The sequence below is a fragment of the Dysidea avara genome, chromosome 8 (assembly GCF_963678975.1).
Source record: "Dysidea avara chromosome 8, odDysAvar1.4, whole genome shotgun sequence".
Classification (NCBI taxonomy): Eukaryota; Metazoa; Porifera; class Demospongiae; order Dictyoceratida; family Dysideidae; genus Dysidea; species Dysidea avara.
In genome coordinates this window covers 12684667-12710388 of record NC_089279.1, presented here as the reverse complement: position 1 = coordinate 12710388, position 25722 = coordinate 12684667, and the positions used below count along the sequence as shown (strand labels likewise).

General features: G+C 37.8%; 1 protein-coding gene and 1 long non-coding RNA gene across 4 annotated transcripts; one reads left to right on the top strand and one right to left on the bottom strand.

Annotated features, from left to right (window-relative positions):
• Positions 1–5513: 5513 nt before the first annotated feature.
• Positions 5514–18463, bottom strand: LOC136263082 (L-amino-acid oxidase-like). Its single transcript, XM_066057551.1, has 5 exons — positions 18369–18463; positions 17851–18306; positions 17618–17782; positions 7336–7440; positions 5514–6932 (listed from the first exon to the last, which is right to left on the bottom strand). The coding sequence occupies exons 2-5, from the start codon at positions 17987–17989 to the stop codon at positions 5704–5706; spliced, it is 1638 nt and encodes a 545-aa protein (XP_065913623.1). The 5' UTR covers positions 17990–18306; positions 18369–18463; the 3' UTR covers positions 5514–5703.
• LOC136263083 (uncharacterized) lies at positions 11055–13241 on the top strand. Of its 3 annotated transcripts, XR_010704447.1 has the most exons (12): positions 11055–11171; positions 11232–11258; positions 11671–11751; positions 12133–12216; positions 12272–12324; positions 12385–12451; positions 12498–12567; positions 12621–12689; positions 12741–12819; positions 12871–12932; positions 12988–13072; positions 13127–13241. It is a non-coding gene; the product is annotated as an uncharacterized lncRNA (long non-coding RNA). The 3 variants fall into 3 exon arrangements; XR_010704448.1 differs by lacking the exons at positions 11055–11171; positions 11232–11258; positions 11671–11751 and adding an exon at positions 11763–12068; XR_010704446.1 differs by lacking the exons at positions 11055–11171; positions 11232–11258; positions 11671–11751 and having other exon boundaries at positions 11763–12216.
• Positions 18464–25722: the final 7259 nt, after the last annotated feature.

Below are 25722 nucleotides of genomic sequence, written 5' to 3'. Positions count from 1 at the left end.
GGGCTTGGCCAAATGATTTTGGAGAAGATCACTTTGTGCTGATGCTAGGTGGTTTGCACATAGAGATGGCAATTTTAAAGGTAAACATATATGGGTACATACATGTACATCATACATATACATATGTCATGCATACATACAAAACCATACATATGTATGATGTACATAATTCAAATGTATTATGCACACATCATGCTATATCTTCCACACTGGAAAATAACTACACCTATTGTAAACTTAGGTACTAGGAGACTGGCTGGATGGAAGTGGATGGACTAGTGCACTAGTACAAGCAGGTATTGCAGGCACTGGTACAGCTGACTCCTTCATTAAAGTATGCCATGTTGCAAGAACTATACATGCTCACCAAGTAACAGCTGCAAGTCTCTATGCACTGCTGAAGGAGGCATATGATGAGTATACTTCTGAGTCAGGTTCTCAAGTGACATTAGAGCAATGGTGTTTGGCACAAGCACAGCAAAGCTTAATGTTTAACTACTGGTTGAAATCATTGTCGTTGGAGATTCTGGTACTGTTGTACATTAGGTCCATTCGTGAAGGAAACTTTCAGCTTTATATTGAATCCCTGTCAAAGATTACCCCCTGGATGTTTGCACTTGACCATGTTCACTATTCAAGGTGGCTACCTATACACATCCAAGACATGATGTCACTCACTAATAAACACCCTGAAGTTCTAGAAGAATTCCATGCAGGAAAGTTTGTCGTCCACAAAACCATTTCCAAGTTTTCAGCAATGGCTATTGACCAATGTCATGAGCAGAATAATGCAACGGTTAAAGAGTCTGGAGGAGAAATTGGATTGACAACTGATCCCTGTGCATTAAGGCGCTGGATGGTGGCTGGATCTGAAGTTGCTCGAATCGTGACAGTATGAGGAGTATGCAATAGTGACACGTGCAAATGCAAAACATCTGCACCATCAACAGCATCCAAGTGCTCAGTTTGCTTTTCAGAAAGAAGTGCAGTCACTAGTTGTCGTTTTTGAAGAACATGGAAACCCATTTCTTGAAAAGGGCCAAGATTTACTGGTTCTTGATACATGAGATATCATTGACAGCTCTGTCGGAGAAACAGTGTTAGGAATTGAAGCACTAGGTGCTAATCTGTATGCAAAGTTTGTAGAAGAGCGACTTGTGAAGTGTGAAAAAGCCATTACTGAACCAATCAGCAAAAACAAGCTAGCGCTTTACAGTAATCATTCAGTCAAATATCATCCTACGAGGCAGAAGATTCAACTAATGTCATTAAAGAATGATTGTAATCTGTTTTCTAGACTGTACATATCTTGTCAAACTAGAGATGGTGATCTGGACACATTTTTGCTCATGAAAACCAGGCCACTCCACCATCATTATCAGTCGGTGGTAAACTAAGACAAGGTACTAAGTCAGACCTCCTCTGTTGCCTTGAATTGAAAGAGAAACAGTTATTACAGGCACCTAATGTTGATGCCATACTCCTAGATGGTGCTGCTGTAGTTCAAATGCTTAACCCTGGAGGAGCAAAATCTTTTCAAGAATATTCAGACATGGTTTTTACTTCTTATGTGTTGTCCCAGTTGCAGAAGGCTGATAGAGTTGATGTAGTTTGGGATGTGTACATCTCAGACAGTTTGAAAGCAACAACTAGGGAAAAAAGAGGAAAAGGTGTTCGAAGAAGAGTTGCTGCTTCCACGACCCTACCTTCAAAGTGGAAGGATTTTTTTACATCTAGATTATAACAAAACCGAGCTTTTTAAGTTTCTGTCTCAACAGGCTGTAAAAGTTCCAACTGCTGATGGCAAAAGTGTATATGCAACTGATGGCAGCAATGTATTGTGTTCCTCAGCTGATGCTGATCTAAGTAACTTAGTCCCTTGTTCCCATGAGGAAGCAGATACTCGTCTATTTCTCCATGCTGTTAATGCTGTAAGGAAAGGATGCAGAAAGTTGTGTATAAGGTCAGTAGACACTGATGTAGTAGTGTTAGTTATTTCCACTTTCAATGCGATTAATCCTGATGAACTGTGGCTGGCTTTTGGCACAGGAACAAAATTCCGATACATACCTATTCATGAAGTTGTGACTAACATGGAACCAAGAATTTGTTCTACTCTTCCTATGTTCCATGCATTTACAGGATGTGATACCGTCTCTTCATTCTGCGGCAGAGGTAAAAAGACTGCATGGAATACGTGGAATGTTTACCCTGATGTTACAAGAGCATTTGAGGAGCTGCAAATGATGCAAACAGAAATTAGTGAATTAACTATGAAAACTCTGGAACGGTTTGTGGTACTGCTCTATGATCATACAAGTGACATCATGAGTGCTAATGATAGTAGGAAGCATTTGTTTACACTGAAGTCAAGGAGTCTTGATAATCTCCCTCCTACTCAAGAAGCACTGAGGCAGCACATCAAATGAGCCACTTACCAGTCTATTTGCTGGAAGAGAGCACTAATTCCTGAGCAAGACCTTCCTGATCCTGCAAATTGGGGATGGAAAAGAAGTGACACTGTTTGGGAGCCACTGTGGACTATTTTACCTGAAGAATCTCAAGTGTGCCATGAACTGATTCATTGTGGAGGTAAGAAAGGGTGCACTAGGCAATGTAAGTGCATGAGAGCTGCTCTAAAGTGCACTGCTCTATGCTTCTGTCAGGGAGAATGCCAATAAAACAAATGATAATGTGATTGTAATGCATGCTATTATTTGATTGTATAAAAAACTTTAATATACATATGTTAATATGAAATACATGCTACAGGTGTAATTTTGGTCTCATTACACTCCCTGAAGTGTCAGCTATCATTTGATACCCAACACTTAAGGTTTATTATTTGTGGAACTGGTGTTATTGTAAGATAATGTATTTTCGCGTACTTAATTGACCTGTAGAGGTCGCAAAAGGTCAAATCTGAGGTGGCTCCCTACTGAAAATTGACCTTTATGATGAAAACTAACTATGTGCCAAGTTGCATGCTTTTATCCAAAAGTGCACAAAAAGGCCTTTTTAAAGGCTTAGCTCTCTTACTAGTCAGTAGAAAATGTGACCTGATCTTGGAAAACCTACCTTTTTGGCACATTGGTCAATTTTTTGTTTTATAGCTTATCTATCTTATGTTAAAATTTCAGCTTAATATTATTATTATTATTAACACTTTACAGTGACCAGCACTGAAGGTCTACAACAACATGTGCTGCAGCCTTAGGATTACCTAACCTAGTTTCAAGGACTTAGACTTAATGACTTATACAGTAGCTGGAAAGGTGTAACAGAAAAGGGGCCAAAGTAAGGAAAAAAATATCTTGAAGCATTCCTGAGATATGGCCAATTTTCTGTCCTGTACATTACAAACTAACTTGTATGGCAATGTATTGAATTTTGTGAGTGATTAAGGGTGACAAATGGTGACAAATCACTTTGTTTACCAATAATTCCATTGTTACCATCTAAAATACTTTAAAATACATTTCTAATAGATTAATGAAGTAGTATTGGTACTTTTCTGCAATTAAATGCCATGTGCCATTGTCTAAGACTAAGTTTTAGCCATTCCAGCAGCTGAACAAATCACCCGATTTGTAAGTAAATTGTTATCCCACGCATGTGAAATTACTACATGGTCTGATATAATCATCCATATCTCCTAGGAAAAAGAAGCTATCGGTGTGAAACTTCACAACAGGAAGGTTTATAGTTGCTTTATCCAAATGTGCAAAAAAAATGAATTTAAAAAAGTGTTGAAATTTTCATTTGAGTTTTCCCAAAAAGTTTGCTTGTGCCCAAAAGGTAGGTTTTCCAAGATCTGGTCACAAATTCCGTTGAATAAAAAAAATTTAAAATCCCGTAGCAACTTGTTGATAGCATTTCGGGTCGATCTGAAAGCTTGTTTGGACTTAGTTTTACCTCACCAATACAGCCTCATCGTCATAAGGGAGTGATATTATTTCGTGGGCCATGCCTACTCCTTTGTGGTCCCTACTATACAGTTACTATCGTATTGTATGATATTATAATGTACTTTTGCAAATACCTGGAATAAGATTTCAATTAAGTAATAACCAAACTACAATAAGATTTCAATTAAGTAATTTACACTTGATAAGTTATGAGTTTTTGTGAGCAGTAGTGCAAAGGTTCATATGGTATATAACACCTACATCATACAACAAGTGATGTTACACACAGTAGTTATCTACAATATGATTATGTAGCTACATGCAGTGCTGCCTGTTGAACCATACCATGCTGACTTATAAATCACAAGATGATGATGAGTTCTGTATGGCATTGCATGCATTAAAATAAATGTCATATGTTATTAGCTAGTTTCATTCATTCAAGAAATGTTTATTGGTATAGTTGTACAGGTTACAGATATTATAATAGCCAGGTACTGAAATATATATATAGCTTAGTATGACCCTGTGGAGGATCTAGAACTTCAAAAGAGCTTTCAGGTTGGTTTACAACAGTGAACAGATGTAATTCTAGGATTTGCACAGGGGAGGGAATAAGTGGAAGTCACTAATAAGTGTGCAAAGCATGTTCTATCTATGGGGGTTTGGGGGTATGCGGCACCCACAGAAAATTTTCAAAAAAAATTTTGGTAACGATTTGATTGAACAAGCATTGTGAATCACTGTGTGTTGAAGATAAAGCTTTATATATGCAGGCAATTTTTCAAGGAAGGTTTCCCTTAAGCTACCAATGACAGTGAGGGTCATCCCCAGCTGCTAAGAAACCTTGAATATTTCAGTGGTCCAAAGACTCAACAGATTGCATACCCCTGGGACACAGCTATGTAGTTTGTGGGGATACACCTATAGATATGAATCCACTGACATGATTTGTAGAAACATTAGTTTGAGTTTACCTAACTGCAATCAAATGCAAGTGTACTATTGAGGATGAGACTTGTACACCAGAGTGGGTGATAAATATAGGAGGTCTATTCCCAATGCATGACAAAGAGCTGCAGACTATAGCAGTATAGTAAAGCCATATCTTATAAACTTATAATGATACATATAATCTAGAAATACTAGCTGCTACTAGCGCTAGCCTGCTCCCACCTTCCAGCAAACTGATTTCAGGTGGGCATGTTTTAGGGTTTAGTCAAAACCAATGCAACCTCCCTGTGTCTGCCACTATGACCTATTATGTGTCAGGGTGCAGTTTTGTGCTCACATGTCCAGTTTTTACATGCCTGATCACATTACAGTATGCATGTATTCTGTTTCTTATTTGATACAATTTAACTACTGAACCTCCACAAGATATTTAAGAACCTGTAATAGCTGTCTGGAATCTTTTTACGGTACAAAACAGAAAACAACTGGTTCATTCTTCTACTTTTTGAAAGCAATTTCAGCATCACTATTGAGCATGCACTTCTGGTCTAACCAATACTGCTTTATCATTGTCAGGGAAAAGTGAGACTGGTTTGTGGGTAGTTTTTTCATGGGCCACGCCCAAACCTTTGTATCCCTGCTATACAGTACTATCATAATATATAATTATGGTATGATAGTATACACACACTACATTGGTAAAAGTCCCTACAAAATACTACAAAGCAGTTAAAGTATAAAAATTAAGAAAAGTAAGCAAAACTACAATGCATTGTTATAGGCACTAAATACACTGTCTGCATGTTTCTGACACACCAAAACCGTTTCTTTGCTACATAGTTCATATGGCATAGTCACAATAATCTTCATTTTTTATAGGCTTATTGGTTTCATTGACGTAATAAAACTGATAAGCAGCTCGTAACCCAGATTCAAGTGCACCTTGCATCCATCCAGCAGCAAAAGAAATTCCATCTCCTGCAAAGTACATGTTCAAGCATGGTTTTACCATAAGCGTTCGGACATTTTTGTACTGGTAAGGTTTAAGCAGTGCATATGCTCCTTGTGCAGACGGTTTATTGGTCCATGCTTGTACTGCACCAACCTCAAATTGATTGCTAATTTGTGGGTGAATTTCCTCCAATTGACGGACTGCTTCTTGGATTGCAATGTATGGTGGAAGTGCAGCAAATGCAAGGGCTTCTCCTTTCCATGTATAACACATAAGGATTCCTCGATCACTTTTGGGATTTGTAACTTGAGTTGGGTAGTGAATCTGGCCAATAGGCATGTTGGTTTTAGTAAATCCACCTTTGATTCCTTCCTTCTCCCAAAATCTGGTTTTGCACTGAAGCATTATCTTTGTAGCTGGACCTTGCCATATATCTTCAATTGCCTTATAGACTTTGGTTAACTGTGCAGGGGGATCTGTGTTCTTCTTGGCTACAAATTTAATACTCCGAATGATGTACAAGGGAACAGTAATGATAACAGCATCACCATCTATCTCAAATGGCTTTCCGGAGGATGAGTAATAACCTTTCACTGTAACCTTCCAAGTAGAAGGGTCACATTGATCCCTTGCTTCATAAATGACTTCATTGACGGTAACATTAAAGGTGATCTTATTCTGTATGTGAACTGATTTTCTCCAGTTTTCCAACCTTTTCTCTTTGGCAAAAGCCTCTGGAAGCCTTGAGGTGCCGCCATCAATTCGATGCATATCATTTGACCACCATTGACCCAGTTGATCACGAAGGTACTGTACAAGACCTTGATCAAGTTGCTCAGTGTAAGAAAACACTGAGTAAGCTGTTATAGCCTCTTCTGGCCATGGAATGAGCTCATCTAATTTTTCTGATTCTTCAGCAGATAGTTGGTGATCTTTATCAAGCAGCTGCAAGACACCATCCCGTGTGTTTTGTAAAAAGCTTCCCAGTGAAAATTTACCCCAGTTCTTGATCCACAACTCCCATACTTTTGCTTCTTTCCTGTTATTTCCTCCAGCTGCTATCAGTCTTTTCTTAAGTTGGTTCTCCACAATGCTGGTTGTCAAAGAGTAGTAAGTATCTAGAGAACAATAGAAGAAAATATATAGAACACGTACACTACAATTTGAAATGGTCCTGTAACTATATAGGTGCTTCTGCATGCTTGCTCACATTCAGTAATGCACTTATGAGTCCTATATGTACTGCATGTCTTGCTAAGTATCATTTGCACATGCACCTGGACACAATACAGATTTTGACTCTAAATTGAATTTTTCTGTTCATGGATCAGGTTCCTTTATGCCCTAGCTATACTATTGCTTAATTATCAGCTATATCAGCTCTGATATTTCATAAAACTGTCCATTTGTGATCATTTTTGGATTGCTAATCTATAAATATATGAATTGGCACCAGTAAAAGGGATAGCTAGCAAGGTTCGTTTCGCACAAATGCACTTTGCAACACATTAACTAATGTACCTATGTCCTTAATGTTGTATCTTGACTTTGCTCCTGTTTTACGGATCCTTTTATCCCATCCTGGCCAGTACTGATTAAAGTTTGCCTCTGGATCTTTGTTCCAATCTGTAATCAAGTAAGTGCAAAGTACAAGTAAGATTTAAGTTACAGAGCAGTAATATGATTTCAATATAGTGTAGATACAAATACATATAGTAAAAATAAAGATTTTTTGGAATTTCATAGAATTATATAAACAAGGAAGGCTGCAGTTGTAATAGTACAAAGTTTATCTATACCAAAGCACCCAAGCTGTGAAGAAAAGTGCACAGCCTTCAAAGAGCCAGGGTAAAAGAAGATGTGAAATCCAAGGTGGTGGTCAAGAAATGGCTGTGATGGTAGGTACTTAATGGCAAATAATTTAACAACAACAATTCAGGTGAATTTGTATTGCCTCCTCCAAGTTTCGTTCGGACTCAGCAACAAATTCAGAATTGTTGTTACTAAATGTTTTGCCATTAGGCCGTACCTATTTGAAAAGTTGTTGCTCGGACCTGACCTACCCAATTTTGCACACATTTTAATTAAGAAAAGAAAAAAATAAAATCACATGACACCTAGAATTTAATTTGTAATTGGTGCAAAATGATCAAGATACTCCAATAGAACAGTCAGTGTGTGATCTTGAAAGGCCTATAATTATGGGCATTCGCCTATATGGGCATAGTTTTCTTCTAAAACCTCTATACTTCTTGGCTAAGGCCACATGAACTTACTTATTTGTTTCTTATCCCCACCAACATCGCCATTTTCTTACCTCATCAAGGATTTTTTGCACAACTGGTGGCTAAGGAAAGCCAATTATCACCTTTTATAGTTGGTACCTAGCTAAGAAAATTGCATTTTGAGTCATTTTAGCTAGCTAATACAGCCATTTAGTCGGTAGAAAATAAGATAAAAATTGCCCTCCTGCACTGAGTACAGGAGGATGAGAAACTAATAATTATGTCATCCATGACTCATCTACATAGCTTGTAACTAAAAGTATTTGAAATGTCTGCAGACAGTGCAGTAACTACAAATATATTTATCTGATTTACATTGAAAGATAAACACACTGCTTGAAGGTTCTTAGTTTACTAATTTGTTATGATGCCTTACTGTAGTTATACTGATAGTAAAGTGTCAGTAAACTTAAGTATATGGAACATAATTATTTTACTAAGTTTTAAACTCTCAGTAAAACATCAGTGAATGCGGGTTTACTGAAAAACTACTAAAATAACAAACAATTAACTGTTCCATATACTGGGGATATACCACTGTAGTAAACTAAGATACTTCAAGCAGTGAACATTTCTGAAATTATCTAGCTGTTTTTTTTGTTTTTTTTGTCTTTTTTTGCCTACTGAACGACCCATATTGTTGTAAAATAAATCTGAGCAACAACTTTTCAAATAGGTATGGCCTTATCCTACCATCACAGCCATTATTTCTTGGCTGCCACCTTAGATGTTACATCTTTTTTCACCCTGGCTTTTTGGCACTTTTTCACAGCTTGGCTGTTATGGTATAATACTCCAAAGCTGGCCTATGGAAAGCTTTGAGGTTTCCCTTTTACTTGTCTTGTTCTTTAATAAAGGATTCAGGAAGAGAGAATTATGATCTGCACATCCATTGGAACTGCCTGTATTTTAATTTATTACAATTTTGCATTTAATGTAATCACATTAACTCTCTACAGGATAATATGAACTCTCTATAAGGTGACACAGGATGACTTATTTGTGTCTGAACTCACTACAGGGTGACTTTCTAGTTGAACTCGCCAAGGTGACTTTTAACCTAGCTGAACTCCCTACAGATCGACTTGTAACCTATCTGAACTCTCTACAGGACCTAGTTGAACTTTTCATAGGGTGACTTATATAACATAGCTACAGGGTGACCTTTAACCTAACCGAACTCTCTATAGGGAAACTTGTAACCTAGCTGAACTCTCTACAGAGTGTCTTTCTTTTTACTGAACTCTCTACAGGGTGACTTGTACACTGTAAAAAATACTGCAAGTAGTGAATACTGTGACAAATAGTAAAGATCACTGCAATATTTAGTAACCATCACTAAGAATTTGCAGTGACATTCACTATTTGCCACAGCATTTGCCACTTATTTTTTACAGTGTAACAATGCTGAATTTTCTACAGGTTGACCTTTAACCTAGCTGAAATCTCTATAGAGTGACTTGTAACCTAGCTGAAGTCTCTATGGGTGAGTAGTAGTAACCTACTGTAGCTGAACTCACTTCTATGGGTGACTTGTGCAACAAAGCTGAACTCTCTACAGGGTGACCTTTAACCTAGCTGAACTCTCTATGGGTGACTTCTGAACTATTGGTGATTTGTAATGTAACTGAACTCTCTATTGGATTACTTTTAACTCTTTACAAGATACAGGCTAGGGTGACTTGTAATTTAGCTGAGCTCACTACAGGATGACTTTTAACCAGCTGAACTCTCTTACAATCTAGCTGAACTTGCTACAGGATGACTGGTTGTGTAGCTGAACTCTCTACAGAAGGTGAATGCTCTATAATAGAGCAACTAACACAAGAGATTGAAGGCCTTTAAACGGTTGTTAACGAATTACCGTTAATTATCCAAATCATGGAACAATTCCGTATATCAAAACACGGCTACCCCGGTTCGCGATATACGGTAAATGATTTTGTACATGTGCGCGTAACCACAGGTATGACCAGCTGCACTAGAAAAAAATGGCGTGCTGAGCAAAGCATGTGCTGGAGCGTTTACGAGTGTTTACGAGTGTTCTACTACGTGCAGTAACAAAAGAACGGATTGTATAAAGAAAGATGTACCATCAAATCGACTGAACAGTGTTTTGTTTTCAGCAAGTTTTACATGAGCGAAGGACTACTGCACAAAGGAAGAATTGGTTGTAAGTACGGAAGTCATCCAGGCGTAACTGTACGATTTACACTGAACTAGATGATTTACGCGACTCTGGAAAGTCTACTTTATTACATGGTGAGCATTTATTAGATAGTCGTTCTGTCTGATGCGTAGAGTGAACTAGTATTAGCCAGAATTGTTTCCTTCTAGGTGCATCACAACTGCAAATTATAAGACATGGCTAATCCAAGAAGAAAAAGATGGAATGAGAAAATGAAGAGCTCTAAACTACATAATGGACCATGATGTATGATGATATTATTGTTCGTGCTTGTATGGTCTTGTACACAAGGAGTGTTTGTATTGTATGGATGTGTTTCCCAACCAGCGATCAGCCTTGAGCGGTCTAGCTGTTGGTTACGTATTCGTGTATCTGTGTTTCCAATCAGTGATCAGCCTTGAGCGGTCTAGCTGCTGGTTATGTATTCATGTATCTGTGTTTCCAACCAGCGATCAGCCTTGAGCGGTCTAGCTGTTGGTTATGTATTCGTGTATCTGTGTTTCCAATCAGCGATCAGCCTTGAGCGGTCTAGCTGTTGGTTATGTATTCGTGTATCTGTGTTTCCAACCAGCGATCAGCCTTGAGCGGTCTTGCTGTTGGACTTGTATCCATGTATCTGTATTTCTAACCAATGATCAGTCTTGATCAGTCTTGCTGGGGGGACATGTATGTAATGTCTGTGTTTATATAGAAATCCTGTATGTAGTATGTAACAATATTATAATTGATATGACTTTTAGGACAACTGTGCAAAACTCTATCAGTCAAATTGGTGACCTATGTAGCTGCAAAGATATGTTCCAAAAGATTTACCTCCGAAACTGATTATCTACCTTTGTACCGCAAGTGGTTAACAATTTAAATGGATGAAGAATATTGATGAAGTACGTATGGAGAGAGATGACACACTACTAGCTATTTTTTTATGTTGCCATATGTTGTAGCTGAATTTCAAGAAAGGTGATCACAAGGTGCATAGTATTTTTGTGTAGTTAACTTACATACACAAACTTTATTAATGGAACAACCTCTGGAGAAACATAATGCAGCTTTGATAGTGAGGTGGTCTCAGTAAAGAAGTCATGAACTCCACCTTACTGACATGGCCACTATAATAATAATATTTTTGTAGTGCAGTAAATTCTGCTTTGTTTGACGTCATTATTTAGCTTATATAAATTAGATCATCTGTGTGCTTACCTGCAGCTATCAATGTTATTCCCCATCTCCCCCAGTAAAGGACATTGTCAGCATTATGAAGGGATTTAAATTTATTCCTGAGGGTACGGACATTAACTGAAGCCACGGCATATTGTCAAATCCTTATTTGTATCTCCAAAAGTGAACGTATCTGTTTTGTTATCAACCGTAATTCTGTTGTAGAATCACTTCTTCATTGTTTGGAATCACAGAGGATGGGAGCAGTAAACTACAGGCATAACAACAGTTGCGAAAAAGTGGATTGTAAGTGTTGCTTAGTCTCGTGTGACTAGACTGCCTTTTGCCTCCTCTCTTTCTTTGTGGCATTGTTTGTCAGAGAGATAGAGCCTGGTGAAGTGTAGTGGTGACTTTCAACCAATATCCAGTGAAATTAATTCATTGGCTAGCTGTATGTTAGTATGGTGGACATAAACTCTACAGCAAAACTTGTAACAGAGCTGATACCATTGCTACATAGCATTTTCCCAGCAAGAAACTGTGGTAACTGTTTGTCTACGAATGCATTTTGTCAACAGTAATTCACCAGACCCTATCTCGCCAACCAATGACATCACAAAGAAGTAAGATAGTGGTCTGGCCATGTGAGAATAACTGCTGTCATGCTTATCTAATTGTTTGTTATAGACTATAAGTTTGTTTGTTTGGAGTAACTGAGGGTGGGGCAGTGGAATAATGCCAGAATAGAAATGGTTGTGAACAAGTAGAATTGTAAGTGTTCTTGTGCTATGTAACTGTTTTGTAATCGACCATAATTCTGTTGTAGAATGTTTGGAGGAACTGAGAACAGAGCAACGACTATGATTACAGTTGTGAAATGTACGCAAGTTGTGGCATGATTATGTAACTGCGTTGTTATTGACCATAATTCTGTTGTAGAATTAGTCTGTCATTGTTTAAGTACAGGAGCAGTGAAATATTGAAGCTACAGGCAGAATAGTGAAATGTAAGTATACGGGTATGCTCTGTTTTAATCTGCCATAAATGTGTAGCCCCTTTTTGTGTGAAATAACTGAACAGTGAAATAACAAAACTGCCAGTAGAATGGATTCTGTTGGAAATGTAAGTATTGGTGTGCTTATCTAACACTTTTATAATGTGCCGTAATTCTTTAGTGCCTTTTTGTGTGAAATAACTGATGAATGGAGCAGTAACTACAGGTAGAATAGTGAACAAGTGGAAATGTAAGTATAAGCGTGCTTATCTTAACTGTTTTAATTGCCGTATTTCTTTAGTCCGTTTTTGTTTGAAATAACTGAGCAGTGGAATAACAAAATTTCAGTAGAATAGATTCTGTTGTGAACAAGTGGAAATGTAAGTATCAGTGTGCTTATCTAACTGTTTTAATCTGCTGTAATTCTGTAGTCCCTTGAAATAACTGACAAGTGGTGCAGTAACTATAGGCAGAATAGTGAACAAGTGGAAATGTAAGCATTTGGTAGGCTTATCTTAACTGTTTGGTAATCGAATAAAATTCTGTAGTCACTTTTGTTTGAAACAAATGAAGTTGGACAGGAGCAGTGAAATGATGACGGAGTAAAAAGCAGTCGGATAGCTTTTTGTAGAAGTAAGCAGTGGTGTTTTTGAAACTGGTTTGTCATCTGTCATAATACCATTACAGTGTTGATCCCTTTGACCTCCTTGTTGAGTCACTGTGATGGTGGTGGTGGTAAAGAAACTGGAAAACAATTGATTTTATTAATAAATTTATGCACTGGATCATATGGATATTTAATGATGCGCATTTATTCGAAACAATCTTTTAACGTGATGGGAAGCTGGAAGGCATATTGGGAACATTGTACAAGGCTTGTAGAGGGCAAGGGGGTTATTAGTTACTAGATTGCCGGGTATATAATGAGGGACGATAAGCTGAATGCGGGTAAGGTTACAGGTTTCCGTTCGCAAAAAAAGTCCCACTGCGGAAATTTTGAAAAACCCGTTTCACTGCCAACGGGTTTGCCAATTAGTGCATCGTAATTTGTTTAATGGTAGCATTTTGCGGGTGATTTTTGTACCGTTTCAGGGCTTACATTCTCCTGTGTAATTACATAACCGACTGCTCTATTAGGGTGACTGTACTATCAGAGTATCTCGATTGCACACTTGTTACATGTAGTTGGTTTTTGCATTATAACTCAATGGTTTTGAATACAACTCATGTAAGCCAACAGAATGCCTTTCTATGATTTATGTACCAAATTTTGGCTCATTCTGGTAGCTAAGCGGTTTGCTCGGTAGGCATGGCAAGCATTTTTTGATTAGCTAAAACTCATAGCATAATTGTTACTCACTGTTGGTGTATCTTCATAGTCTTAACTCCAAACTATAAAAAGGTTTGAGGCTCAATAGTTAACCTATCTCACACACCAATTTTCAGCTACTTCACATAAGCGGTTCACCTTGTGGGCATGACATGGTGTAAATTTCCTAAATAATCATTAATAACTTCACAACTGATTATCGTATACAAACCAAACTTGGTATAAAATGTAACCCTACTTATGTGTGCCAAATTTCAAGGTAATTGGATAACGCATTTGTGCTTTATAGCAAATTTTGTAAGTGTGCACAAAGAAGATGAAGAGAAGGAAAGAACAAGTTGATGTTGTGCTACTTCTGAAAAACAGGCATCAATGCAATTAATACTATTCCTTTCTACCTAAACAGTCAATTAATCAACTGTGCATATTATGCTATTATTACATAATTATTATTTAATTATTTTGTAATTCATGAGTTATTTTGCAATTTGGTAATTAAGGAAGCATATTTCTAAACAGAAACTGCTTTAAACCGCAAATTATACATCTTTTCAACTGTTTTATAGAGTATGTCATGTTTTATGACACAAATTGAAGCCTTGAGACTGTCCTTCATTTCTGTTTGCATTAGTATGGGACACGCCCCTTTCACAACAGCTATTCCTGGTAGCCTATGAGGTTAGATGTAGGGCTGCACCGATTCTAGTATCGGTATTGGTATCGGGGCGATACTGCTGTTTTCATGAAGTATCGGAATTGGCCATTATATTGTTGCAGATACCGATTCTTATCACGTGCGAGAATACTCGCGAGAATGAATAACGTTCGTTTGTTCTTGCTTATTTTACTAGCGCAGTGGACGCCTAAAAGCATCAAGTATAACACTATAGCTAACTACCAGCAAAATTACTGATCTATGCTGAGACCTACGTGTCAAAACACTTTACTGAGAAAAAGATCGATATAGTCTAATAGAACAGTCAATAACTCTAATAGAGCAATCAGGTAGAAGTAACTGTTTCAGTATTAGAATATTTTGTGTTTTGTAAGCACCATTATGATAATCTACACTTCTCCAGAAGAATACTGGAATATCCACTGGTTTGCATTTCAGTGACTTCCTTCTTTGTGAATCTTGATTGGCTACTTCATTATAAACATGAACCATACTGAAAACGTGTACAAGAATACCATGAAATGCACTTCATAATAAATGTGTGCACTATGAAGTAGCTACTTTAAGGTACTTGGTATCGGTACTTGTACTTGCAGATACTTCCCAGCTGAGTACTTGCTTTTGAAGTATCGGTAAAAAGTGGAATCGGTGCAGCCCTAGTTAGATATACTTTGTTTTATACTCATATAGCCCAGGCATTGTATTTTGCTTCACCCATATTTCAAACTTAACCATAACATATTAACTACCTTAAACTAAGGCCAGGTAAAGTAGATCCCTAGTTTCTCATCAGCCATTGCCTCAGTTTTGAGGCGGATGGGCAGGCAGTAATTTTTCAATATTATTGAAGGAAACACTCAAAATCACAGCAACAGCAGGTTATCTGGCACTACAAAGATTATCAAAAGCCTTCTTACCAAGTTTTTTTAAAATATTTTACTGCCTTTCTAAAATATTTTCCTTAACTGAAAATTATGTCTAGTTTGACTAAACATCAAAATGCTAGAATACATGATCAATTGTAGTAGCAATGAATTTACGTAGAGGTAGCAGGGTGGAAGGTGATACAAGTGGATTATTTTAAGTCAACCTACATGTTACATGCCTAGAAGCACACTCATTTCTCATGTGTTTAGCTTGCAAAGTATAGCTCATGTAGGTATTTAAAATTTTGCTCACAAAGTTTTGCTTGCTCACACACACACACACACACACACACACACACACACACACACACACACACACACACACACACACACACACACACACACACATTTTTTGGAAAATAATCAAACCAGACATGCTACCACATGTAAGCATGTGCCTGGTTTAACAATTGCTTAGAAAAATAATCTCATTTTGTAAAGGCAGCACGGAGTTACATGTGCATGAAATTGTATTATTGTTCTTTCTGGCAATAACACACTGTGTGTGTCTTGATTTTTACTGCATTTTATACAGCTTAATTGTCAATAGTATAAATATAGCCATGACTGAAGTTGGGCCACTACTATAGCTGCAGGTCTAGGCAAATTAATTGCATTAAACTTTTATTTCTATGATCTGTACACTCTAATTCAGAACATAATTTTTTTCAACCGGTGAATCTGTGCAAGTGCCTTGAGAGCTCAAGAAAACTATAATTTGTTTGCAAGTTTCATCTTGAGAGCAAACGTCACTAAACATTTGCAATATTCTCTTGAGTGTCAAGTACAAGTATTTGAGATGCGAGTATCAAGTGGCAAGCAAACTGTATGAGTCTAAGAAATAACCTTTAAGAATTAGATGAATCCATTAGGTGGGATAACAATCTTAAAATCCAGTTATAGCCATTTCTCAACCTCTATAAAGGGAATAAACAAGCAGCTGAAGAATAATTATTTCAACACAACAACCTGTGTTTATGTATCTCAACCAATCACTACTTAATGAAGTCACTACTTAATTAAGAAAAATCATTTGATTAAATTATGTATGTCAGTAATACTCTTGTTGAGTTTGTACATTGCTAAATAACAAATAACCAGTTGGGTTATAGTACGTTTTGTTTGAACTGCTTTGAGTATTATCACACCTTATAAATCACTTTTGTCACAATTATGTTATACCGTTTGGATCATTCTAACATGGATTACAACCATTGTACAAGGAAAACTGAACCTAAAAATGACAGTGTTTTTACTGTTCTACTATAAATTTGCTTTGTAATGTAAATACCTTGTTATTCCTTAAATTCTGTTTGGTGGCAAAAATTATATGAGAACAAACCCTTTAAGTGCATGAGAAGATGCCTCTCAATCCCACACTCTTAAAAATACTTAGTACTCAGAAACTTTCCCATGCATTCATATATAGAGGAAACAGTTTAAGATGAATCCTTTGAAGTAAGCAGCCAAAGAAATTTGTGTTTGAAGCGCAGCCCCCGAGTTACATATAACTGCATAACGCCTTCAAAGTATACTCTGTGTACCATGCAGAAGGTTGTGTTGATGCTCTAGAAGGTGTCACTTACTTGATGATGCCATTATGAATTGCTGTTGTAAAGTGTAATAAAGCAAAAATTGGTTGGTTTATGCACTAATCACATTATATAACTGCTAATTTATGGTTCCTTTGAGCTGTACAGCTTCTTAAATGGATTCCCAAATCTTTTGATGGGCTATAGTTGTAACTCCATAAGGAAATCACCAACCAGGAAAGCAAAGTTATGCTTGACCTGAACTTGTTATAGCTCTTCTGAGGTAGTGACTGCACATACAATATTACTGTCTGAATAGCATGCAGAGTTCATGTACGTGTAAGCTAGTCAGTAAATAAACAGCTACAGTACCTGGTAATCGATAGACATATTTGAAAAATGAATGCTAAGGCCACATAAACTTAATTATTAGTTTCTCATCCTCCTGCACTAAAAATAGTAGTGCGGGAGGGTGGATTTTTATTTTATTTGTTACTAACTAGATAGCTGAATTAGCTAGTTAAAATGACTCAGAATGCAGTTTTCTTACACTACTCTAGCAAAGTACCAACTTTAAAAAAGGTGCTGGATGGCTGCACTAAACCACTAGTGGTGCAAAAAATCCTTGATGAGGTAAGAAAAATGGTGATCTGGGCAGGGATGAGAAACTAATAATTAAGCATATGTAGCCTAACAATTAGCTGATTTGCATACCTGATATCTGAATTTTCTCTTTACTATAGAACTTTAACCAGGCATGGTCATCTGCATTGTTGAAGGGCAGTGTCTTCAAGCCGAATTCAGTTGTGACATAGTAGTCAGTAAGAAAGTGCATCTTTTCTTTACTTTTTACTTTATCAGGTAGCCGCATTGCTCCACCTAGTCATACAAGTTATTATGATATTAGAGCATTAAAACAAACATACGGTGTATGTACATATACATACCATCGGCATAGCAATGCTTTGCAAAGCCCTCTTTTTCTCCAAATGTTTTCACTCGTCCACCCAATCTAGTTTGTGTTTCCAAGATCTCAACATCATGACCAACTTTGGATAACTCGTAACCAGCTGACAGGCCTGCCATCCCAGCCCCAACAATGATGACTTTTTTGGATTTTTAGTTGATGTGAATTTGTCCCTCTCGTGATCATCAACTGGCTTGAGCATTTTTTTGTAAGCATAGTTGAGACCAAACTGAGCAATATCCATTAGCAGTGGCTTCAGCAAGTCACTTTGTTGAACTCTAACTTTGTCAAGGTCTGTATCAGCTGGCTTCAAAAACTTAACACTTGATCCAATGGTCAATTCAGGCAATGGGTAGCTACCCAAGCTGCCAGTAACCCAGTCAATTACTTTAATAGTTTCATCGTCTTTCTGCTCAGTTGTTGCCATTTTCTATAGCTGTAAATATGTTGCATATGTACATAAACTATACACATATAGCTACATTGAATATGCCTTACCTATCTGAGATACTTGTAGCTGTAAAGGAAATAGCTAGCGTGATGTGAGGAGAGATACGATTAAAATCTTGAAAATCTGAATTAGTGGTCTGCAAAGCATTAAGTAACGTATAAAAATGGTTAGTTTGACTTTGATGTCATAATAGAAGTCTAGCAAAGTACTAGAATATCCAGATATGACACGGCTTCGATCACGTGTGAGATAATTAAGTGTAGGTTATCGCACAAATCCGGAGGTATCTTCGCAGACCTGAGGAATGGCACAATAATCACCGAGGGCGAATCCCGAGGTGATTATGTACCATTCCGAAGGTCTCTAAAATAGTGAAGATACTGTGGATTTGGGCGATAACCAATTTAAACTATGGCTCGTACGCCGGGCTCAACTGAGTCACTGCCAATAATGGCGGCTTCCTGATCGAATTAGTGTTAAAACAACTCACTGGTAGGCTTCCTAGAATGCAATCATCTCTTTTGTTTTCTTCCCACTCTGGCGATGATTTCTGATGGCTGTTGTGACTGGAATCAATATCAGAACGTGGGACAAAGTTTCTGGGGAAACTTGTGGATGTGTCCTTGTCAGCAACTAAGGCAGTTGCAAATAGAAAGGTATTTTCCTTCTTAACTGAATTATTATCTGCTACAGACTCTCTCCCAATTCGTGTAGAGTACAAGTTGTGGATCTATAGGAATTACATCATTTCATTATTGAGGTTTCGCTTATCAGTGTCACCAATCACACAATCAAAAAGCTTGAATCCACAGTTACACATTACCTTAAGAAGTGGCCACTAGGGTGATTTTAAATTACCCTGGTATTTGCTGCCCTAGTGTTTCCCATGTATCTAGGGAAGCAAAGCTCAGTTTACTTTCATGTGTTTCTACTTTGTCCGATTCCAGACTGCAAGAACTGGGCTTGTATCTCCATCTTGGCAATGTTCTTCTACAGTTCCAGTCACAAGACTATTCCATCCTGTCTGCTGCGCGAAGGTATCTCTCTTCCATGCCATTGGCTTGGTCCTTATATAAAACAGCCAAAGCTCAGTTAGCCAAGACAGTTGCTTCAGATTGTGAAACTCACCTTAATCATCTCAGTGTACAATGTAAATTTCTAGATTCAGTAAGATTGGAGACTTCTTGCAGAACATGGAACAAGCTCTTAAGTGGGTTTCACCCTGGACAGCTTTTCTTTTTGCTGAGGGCTTCCTCGGACACACTGCCCACTGCAGTCAACTTACATCATTGGCACATACAGAGTAATGCCAAATGTACCTTGTGTGACTCGATCCGGCCAACTACAGCCCATATTCTAGGTGGCTGCCCAGTGCCACTATCTTAACAGAGGTACACTTATCATCACAATCAAGTTTTGCATATTTTGGTCTCCAAGTTGACAACCCTTTTTGCTGATCACCAAGATGTCAGGGTGTATGCTGACTTAAACGGTTTTCACTTTAATGAATCGCCACAGGAAATCATTCCTTCAACCGTATTGATCACACCTTATCGTCCTGACCTCATTCTCTATAATTCCCGTTCTTCTTTGATGGGTATTATTGAATTAACCTGCCCTCTTCACTCACAACAACATCTTGAGTCTGCTCACTGTCGAAAGCAACAAAAGCCTGAATATTTGCAGCTGCTTGCAGAGTTGGGACTGTTTGAATATCGCTAATTATTACAGTACTGTGGAAGTTAGCGTCTTGGGTCACCACCTTCCTGATTCAGTCAATGCACTTAAAGATGTAGTTTTCTTCATGGATCAAGATTTATTGTTGCCAGTGTTAGAGCTGTTTTGAGTGAAATGGCTGGGGCATCAATTTCTGCATCTCAGAGAATCTTTTTTGGGAGGAACTGTAAAGAATGGACTATCGACCCAGACTGATTGAACTAGATTTTGTAGTTACCTTATAGGGATTTTTCTTGTTGTATGTATGTATGTACGTATGCATGTGGTTACACATTTTCTTTCCTTGCCATGCCCACAATTGACTACTGTGTAGATCAGATCTGTGGTCGTATGTTAGTCCAAGGATTCACATACTTGTCTCTTTTTTGTTGTACACATTCATCATAATCATGATGGTCTTCTCTCTCAGCAAACACATGGTGCACGTGACAAATTATTTTGTCACGTATATCTAACCAGTTTAGATACCTACCCGTGGGTATCTATTGGATTTTAAATACCTCATTAATGTCTAAACTTCAAAGCATACTATGCGTACCATAGTCTAATAAGCTTGACGATGTTTATGGACCGTACAGTACAAGTATAGACTCTACCACTCATATAGGCTCACACCCGGGAATATGTGTTATATACTGCATGCATGGAGCCACTCCCGTTTATGTATTTGGTCAAGGCTGGACATGTTGATCAGTGATCTGGATTTTAGTTTAAAGAAATTTATTCATTTATCATACAAACATAAACTTGACACCTCTTATTCTATGTCCAATTCCATTATACCTCATGTCAATTCTCATAAAGATCTCGGATTAATATCGTCTGAAGACCTAAGTTTTATTATTACATGCTATCCCACTAGAGACCTGTGAGTTGGGATAAACATTACAAAGACATCACTGCTCATGCATGCAAAATGCTTGGACTAATTCACCGTACTTTTGCCCCCACCCATTCACCTTCTACATTGGTTAGACTGTATGTATCATTGGTAAGGCCACTCCAAATAAATTCTCTGTTTCCCGTCCACCGCCCGCATCTGGTTACTGTCAGCTCTAAATATTCCATTATTCCGTATTCTTCTATTATTTCCCGGTTATTCTTGCATACTGGCAGGCTCAATAAAGCTCACGTGTCAGTAGTGCTATCAAGTCAGCACAAACTTCACGTTTGTGTTATTTTTGCAATTTAAAAAGGAAGGAACAAGCCTAAGCATGCTTTTGTGCAGCTTTTTATGGTTGTACCAGGCAAATACTGGCTTGAAAAGCTGCCAATCTTATAATGAAATAATGGAAATGGACCGCCCGCCCGCATGCAAATATGCTTGAGTCCAGGACGGGAAACAGAATTTATTTGGAGTGGCCTAAGACTGATCACAGTTACTCTACTGTATGCAAGTTTGGCGTCCTCACTTAATGAAAGACATTTTAAACCTTGAAAGAATTCAATGCTGTGCCACCAAATACATCTTGAATGATTGCACTAGTTGTTACAAAGACCATTTGATAAATCTGAGGCTCCTTCCTTAAATGTACATATTTGAACTTCAAGACATACTGTTTGCTATTAAATCTATCAAATCACCAACTAATCAGTTCAACATCAATAACTACATCACTTTCAACTCTACCAATACTAGATCAGGCTCCAGCAACAAACTCTTGTTACCTCAACATTTTAACAACATATCGCGACATTCTTATTTTCATCGTTTACCATCCCTGTGGAATGCCATACCAATTTTGAGACAAGGCAACTATGGAAGGGGTGAAAAGATCACAACAGCCAAAATAATTTTCATGGATGTAATATACACGTTCACACATGTAGCTAGCTATGTATGGCTATGGAATTGCATGACTGAAGGTTGTAGCTAACACACAATAATTGCAATGTTGGTTTACAGTTAAATGGCTTCTATCCATGCAAGAATTATGATGTATATAGTAAGAAAGCAAAATGTTTGGACTACAGCACTCTCATATAGCTATGTATCTAGTACCATGCACATTAAATTTTTTTGTTCACAGATTTACTATAGAGATTTGGAGACCTGTATGCCTTAATAACATTATGAGACCAACTAGATGTGATCATCATTCACATGTAGCTAGTAGCTGGTAATGTGCAAGGACTGACTTGCATGAGGAGTAAATTTCTCCTAAAATTAGCTATTTGCGAAACTGCATGAGTGAGAAGGGTGGTGGCAGCTAATTGGTCATATTCATAGAGTTGAAGAATTACACATAACTATATTCAAATGTTTTGGTAGACCTTTTGGTTAAATACATAAACTATTATACTTGCCTCATTTCTTTGTTCTGTTGTAAATGAGTTTCTGGTCACCTCTTAGCAGCAATGTGTGAACAAAACTCTATCATGTCAGTAAGGTAAGAGTTGTTTTAATCTCAGAGGCTCATAAGATGGAATGCAATCCATCTATGTACATGTGTCCTGCTTAACTGTGTTACCTGATCCTGCATGGTGGTAGCTGCAACTTTAAGTGTTTAAAGTGCCAAGTGTTCACAATTTTTTCACAGTAGCTAATATGTGAAACACATTGCTCTTCAAAGCAGGCAGTGAAGTGTAGCTTAGTAATCTACTTTATGAATTTCCATACTGGGAATCCACCACAGCATATTATTTCATTAGTGGTTATATCCATTTAGTGGCTTAAAGTAACAGCTGTTAGTGTCTTTGTGTCGCCAATGCTTGGAGGACTTATATACTTTGCTATTCATGCATGTAAGCATGGCCTACAGACATTTTGAAACATGCATTAGCATGTAGCAAGGTAAGTTTCAATCACAGAGGTTCTTAAGATGGAATGCAATTCCGGCATCTATGCACATTGTGTCCTGCTAATAGTGGTAGCTAGCTTTACACATGTTAAAACTAACTTAAAAGTGCCAAGTTTTCACAATAATCAGCACAGTGATGTGTGAAGCAGGTAGTGATGTGTGAAGCAGGCAGTGATGTGTAGTGCAGAAATCTACTCTATGAATTTGCATACTGGGAATCCACCACAGCACTTTATTTCATTAGTGTTAATGGTTGTATTCATTTTAGTGGCTTGAAGCAACAGCTGTTAGTCTGTGTGCCAATAGTTGAAAGGACTTATACTTTGCTATTGCTTTTGACTCATGCACGCATACAAGCATGGCCTATACAGACATTATAAATCACAACAACAAAAAATTATGTAGCTGCTAACAGTCTGTCACTATCAAATCCATTACCTTTGGTAGGCACAATCAGTGCTTTGATACATGGAAAATTTAATGTAGTGTAGTAGCTAGTGTGTGCATGTGTGTGTGTGTGTGTGTGTGTGTGTGTGTGTGTGTGTAAATGGCAACCTGGTGACAACTGGGGAGGCAGACCATCCATAGCTCCGATATAACATATGTAGTGGGTGAAAGTACAGGTGAAACTTAATTGGGCTGCCATGCCCACACATTCACATGAGATACTGTATGGTACACCTTTCTGTGAGTTATGTATAATACTAGTCCTGCCCTCAAAGGATTATGCTTACGATGACTCTTAGCACCAGCCTACATGAGTAGCTAGCTCACATATGTCCCAGTCAGGTAGGCAAGTGGTAGCTGAAGGTATTGCCTTTGTGTGTTTGTTTGTGTGTGCGTGTGTGTGTGTGTGTGTGTGTGTGTGTGTGTGTGTGTGTGTGTGTGTGTGTGTGTGCGTTGGGTTTTGCTTTGTTGGTGTAGCCTAAGCCTGACTAAGAAGTTGACAGGAATGCATTCAAGTACATGAATATTTTTACTAATTCAGTGTGGACAATCTAATTAGCCACAGTGCATCCACCGCACTAGCTAATATGGCTGTGCATGGATGAGATCACTGCTCTTTCGTGCTCATATATATCAAGACACATGGTAGTGAGTATATTGACAGGAAGAAAGAAAACGCAATTTTCACACCTCCGTAGCTCTGTGCTGCCTTGATGAAACAAGACGATTTTTGCTGTGGACACTCCCTCCAACTTCAGTACTCCACATTCCAAATTTGAGCGAAATCGCTTCACGCGTTCCCGAGATATGCGACTTCAAAAATTGACTTAGTTTCTTCGTTTTTTTTCTTTTTATTTTTCTTCCTCTTGTCGCACACTTACAAAAACTGCTATAAAACGCGAACGCCATATCCGATTGCCTTGTAATTTATAACACAGAAGGGGGATATAAAGGCGCATATCGGTACCAACTTTGGCTGGAATACCATAAACAGGCAAAGAGTTATGAGCGATTATTCACGAAAAATAACACCAATATGTTGTCACGCCTACAGGGTAAACTGCGTATGGGAAGAAGCTGAAAATCGGTGGGTGAATAGGTTAACTATTGAACCTCAAACCATTTGTGGTTTGGAAGAAATCAAGCTAAAAATCAGGAAGATACAACGAAAAAACCAACAGTGTGTAACAATTATGCAACCGAGATTAGCTAATAAAAAATGACTACTTGCCACGCCTACCAGATAAACCGCTTGGGGTAATGCTTTGAAATTCGCTGTACAGATGCAGTAATCATCTTAGAAAGGTTCTTCAATGGTGTATGCAGATGATACGGAGCTTCACTTTAGCCATGGTGACCTTTCTGTTGTGGAAAAAACCCTTCAAGCAGATGTAGAGAATGTTTCCACTTGGCTGGTTGTTAATAGACTCAAATTGAACGTGATTAAATCATTATGTATGCTCATTGGTTCCCGCCAGAGAACTGGAGGGCTGAATCTCACAATAATGTTGGATGGTGCTATCTTGAAGCAAGTTTGTTCTACTAAGTATTTGGGTGTATATTTTGATCGGCATCGCACTTGGCAGGTTCATGTGGATTATGTTCTTGGTAGAGTTAGAAGGAAACTTTTTGCTATGAATCGGGTTAGGCCGGCTTCCTCTAGAGTTCTGCAGTTGCTATATCAAGCTTATATTTTACCGGTGTTGGATTATTGTGATACTGTGTGGTTACCATCAAATTCTAGTAGTACTCGTCGTTTGGAAAGACTCCATTCTAAGTTTACATCATCTTTCCATTCCTCTGATAACTTTAACTTCCGATAATCTTTAACTGAAAGGCGTACTTTTCACACAGCTGTACAGGTTTTTAAAATTCTCAACAAGATTTCCCCTCCTTATTTACATGGGATTTTTTCATATGCTGTGGATGTTACTGGTCGCTCTGGTAGAAATTTACACCGATTATTTGTTCCAAGTGTTAGAACTAATTATGGAAAACAGTCTTTGGCGTACAGGGGTACGGCCATATGGAACAGATTACCTAAAGCACTATACAGTGCTAAAACTGTGAATGGTTTTAAAACATTATTTTGTACAATGTAATTCTGTTTTGTTGTGTATGTATGTACTTATATTGTATTGTATTTTTTTTTTGTTGTGCTCTCAGGGCATAGCTGAAAAACAGCTTTCTTTGGCTGACGCTATTTTCCCTGATTAAATATCATTTAAAAAAAAAAAAAAAAAAAAAAAAAGGTGTAGAAGAATCAGACTTAAAGCCACGGAGTTATAACACGAAATCCAACTTGGTGTAGCAAGTGCGAGATCGAGATACTCTAATAAAGCAGTCATCCTAATAGAGCAGTCACCCTGAACAGAATTCAAGAGATCAGTTAGAAACAAGTAACCTGTATAGAGAT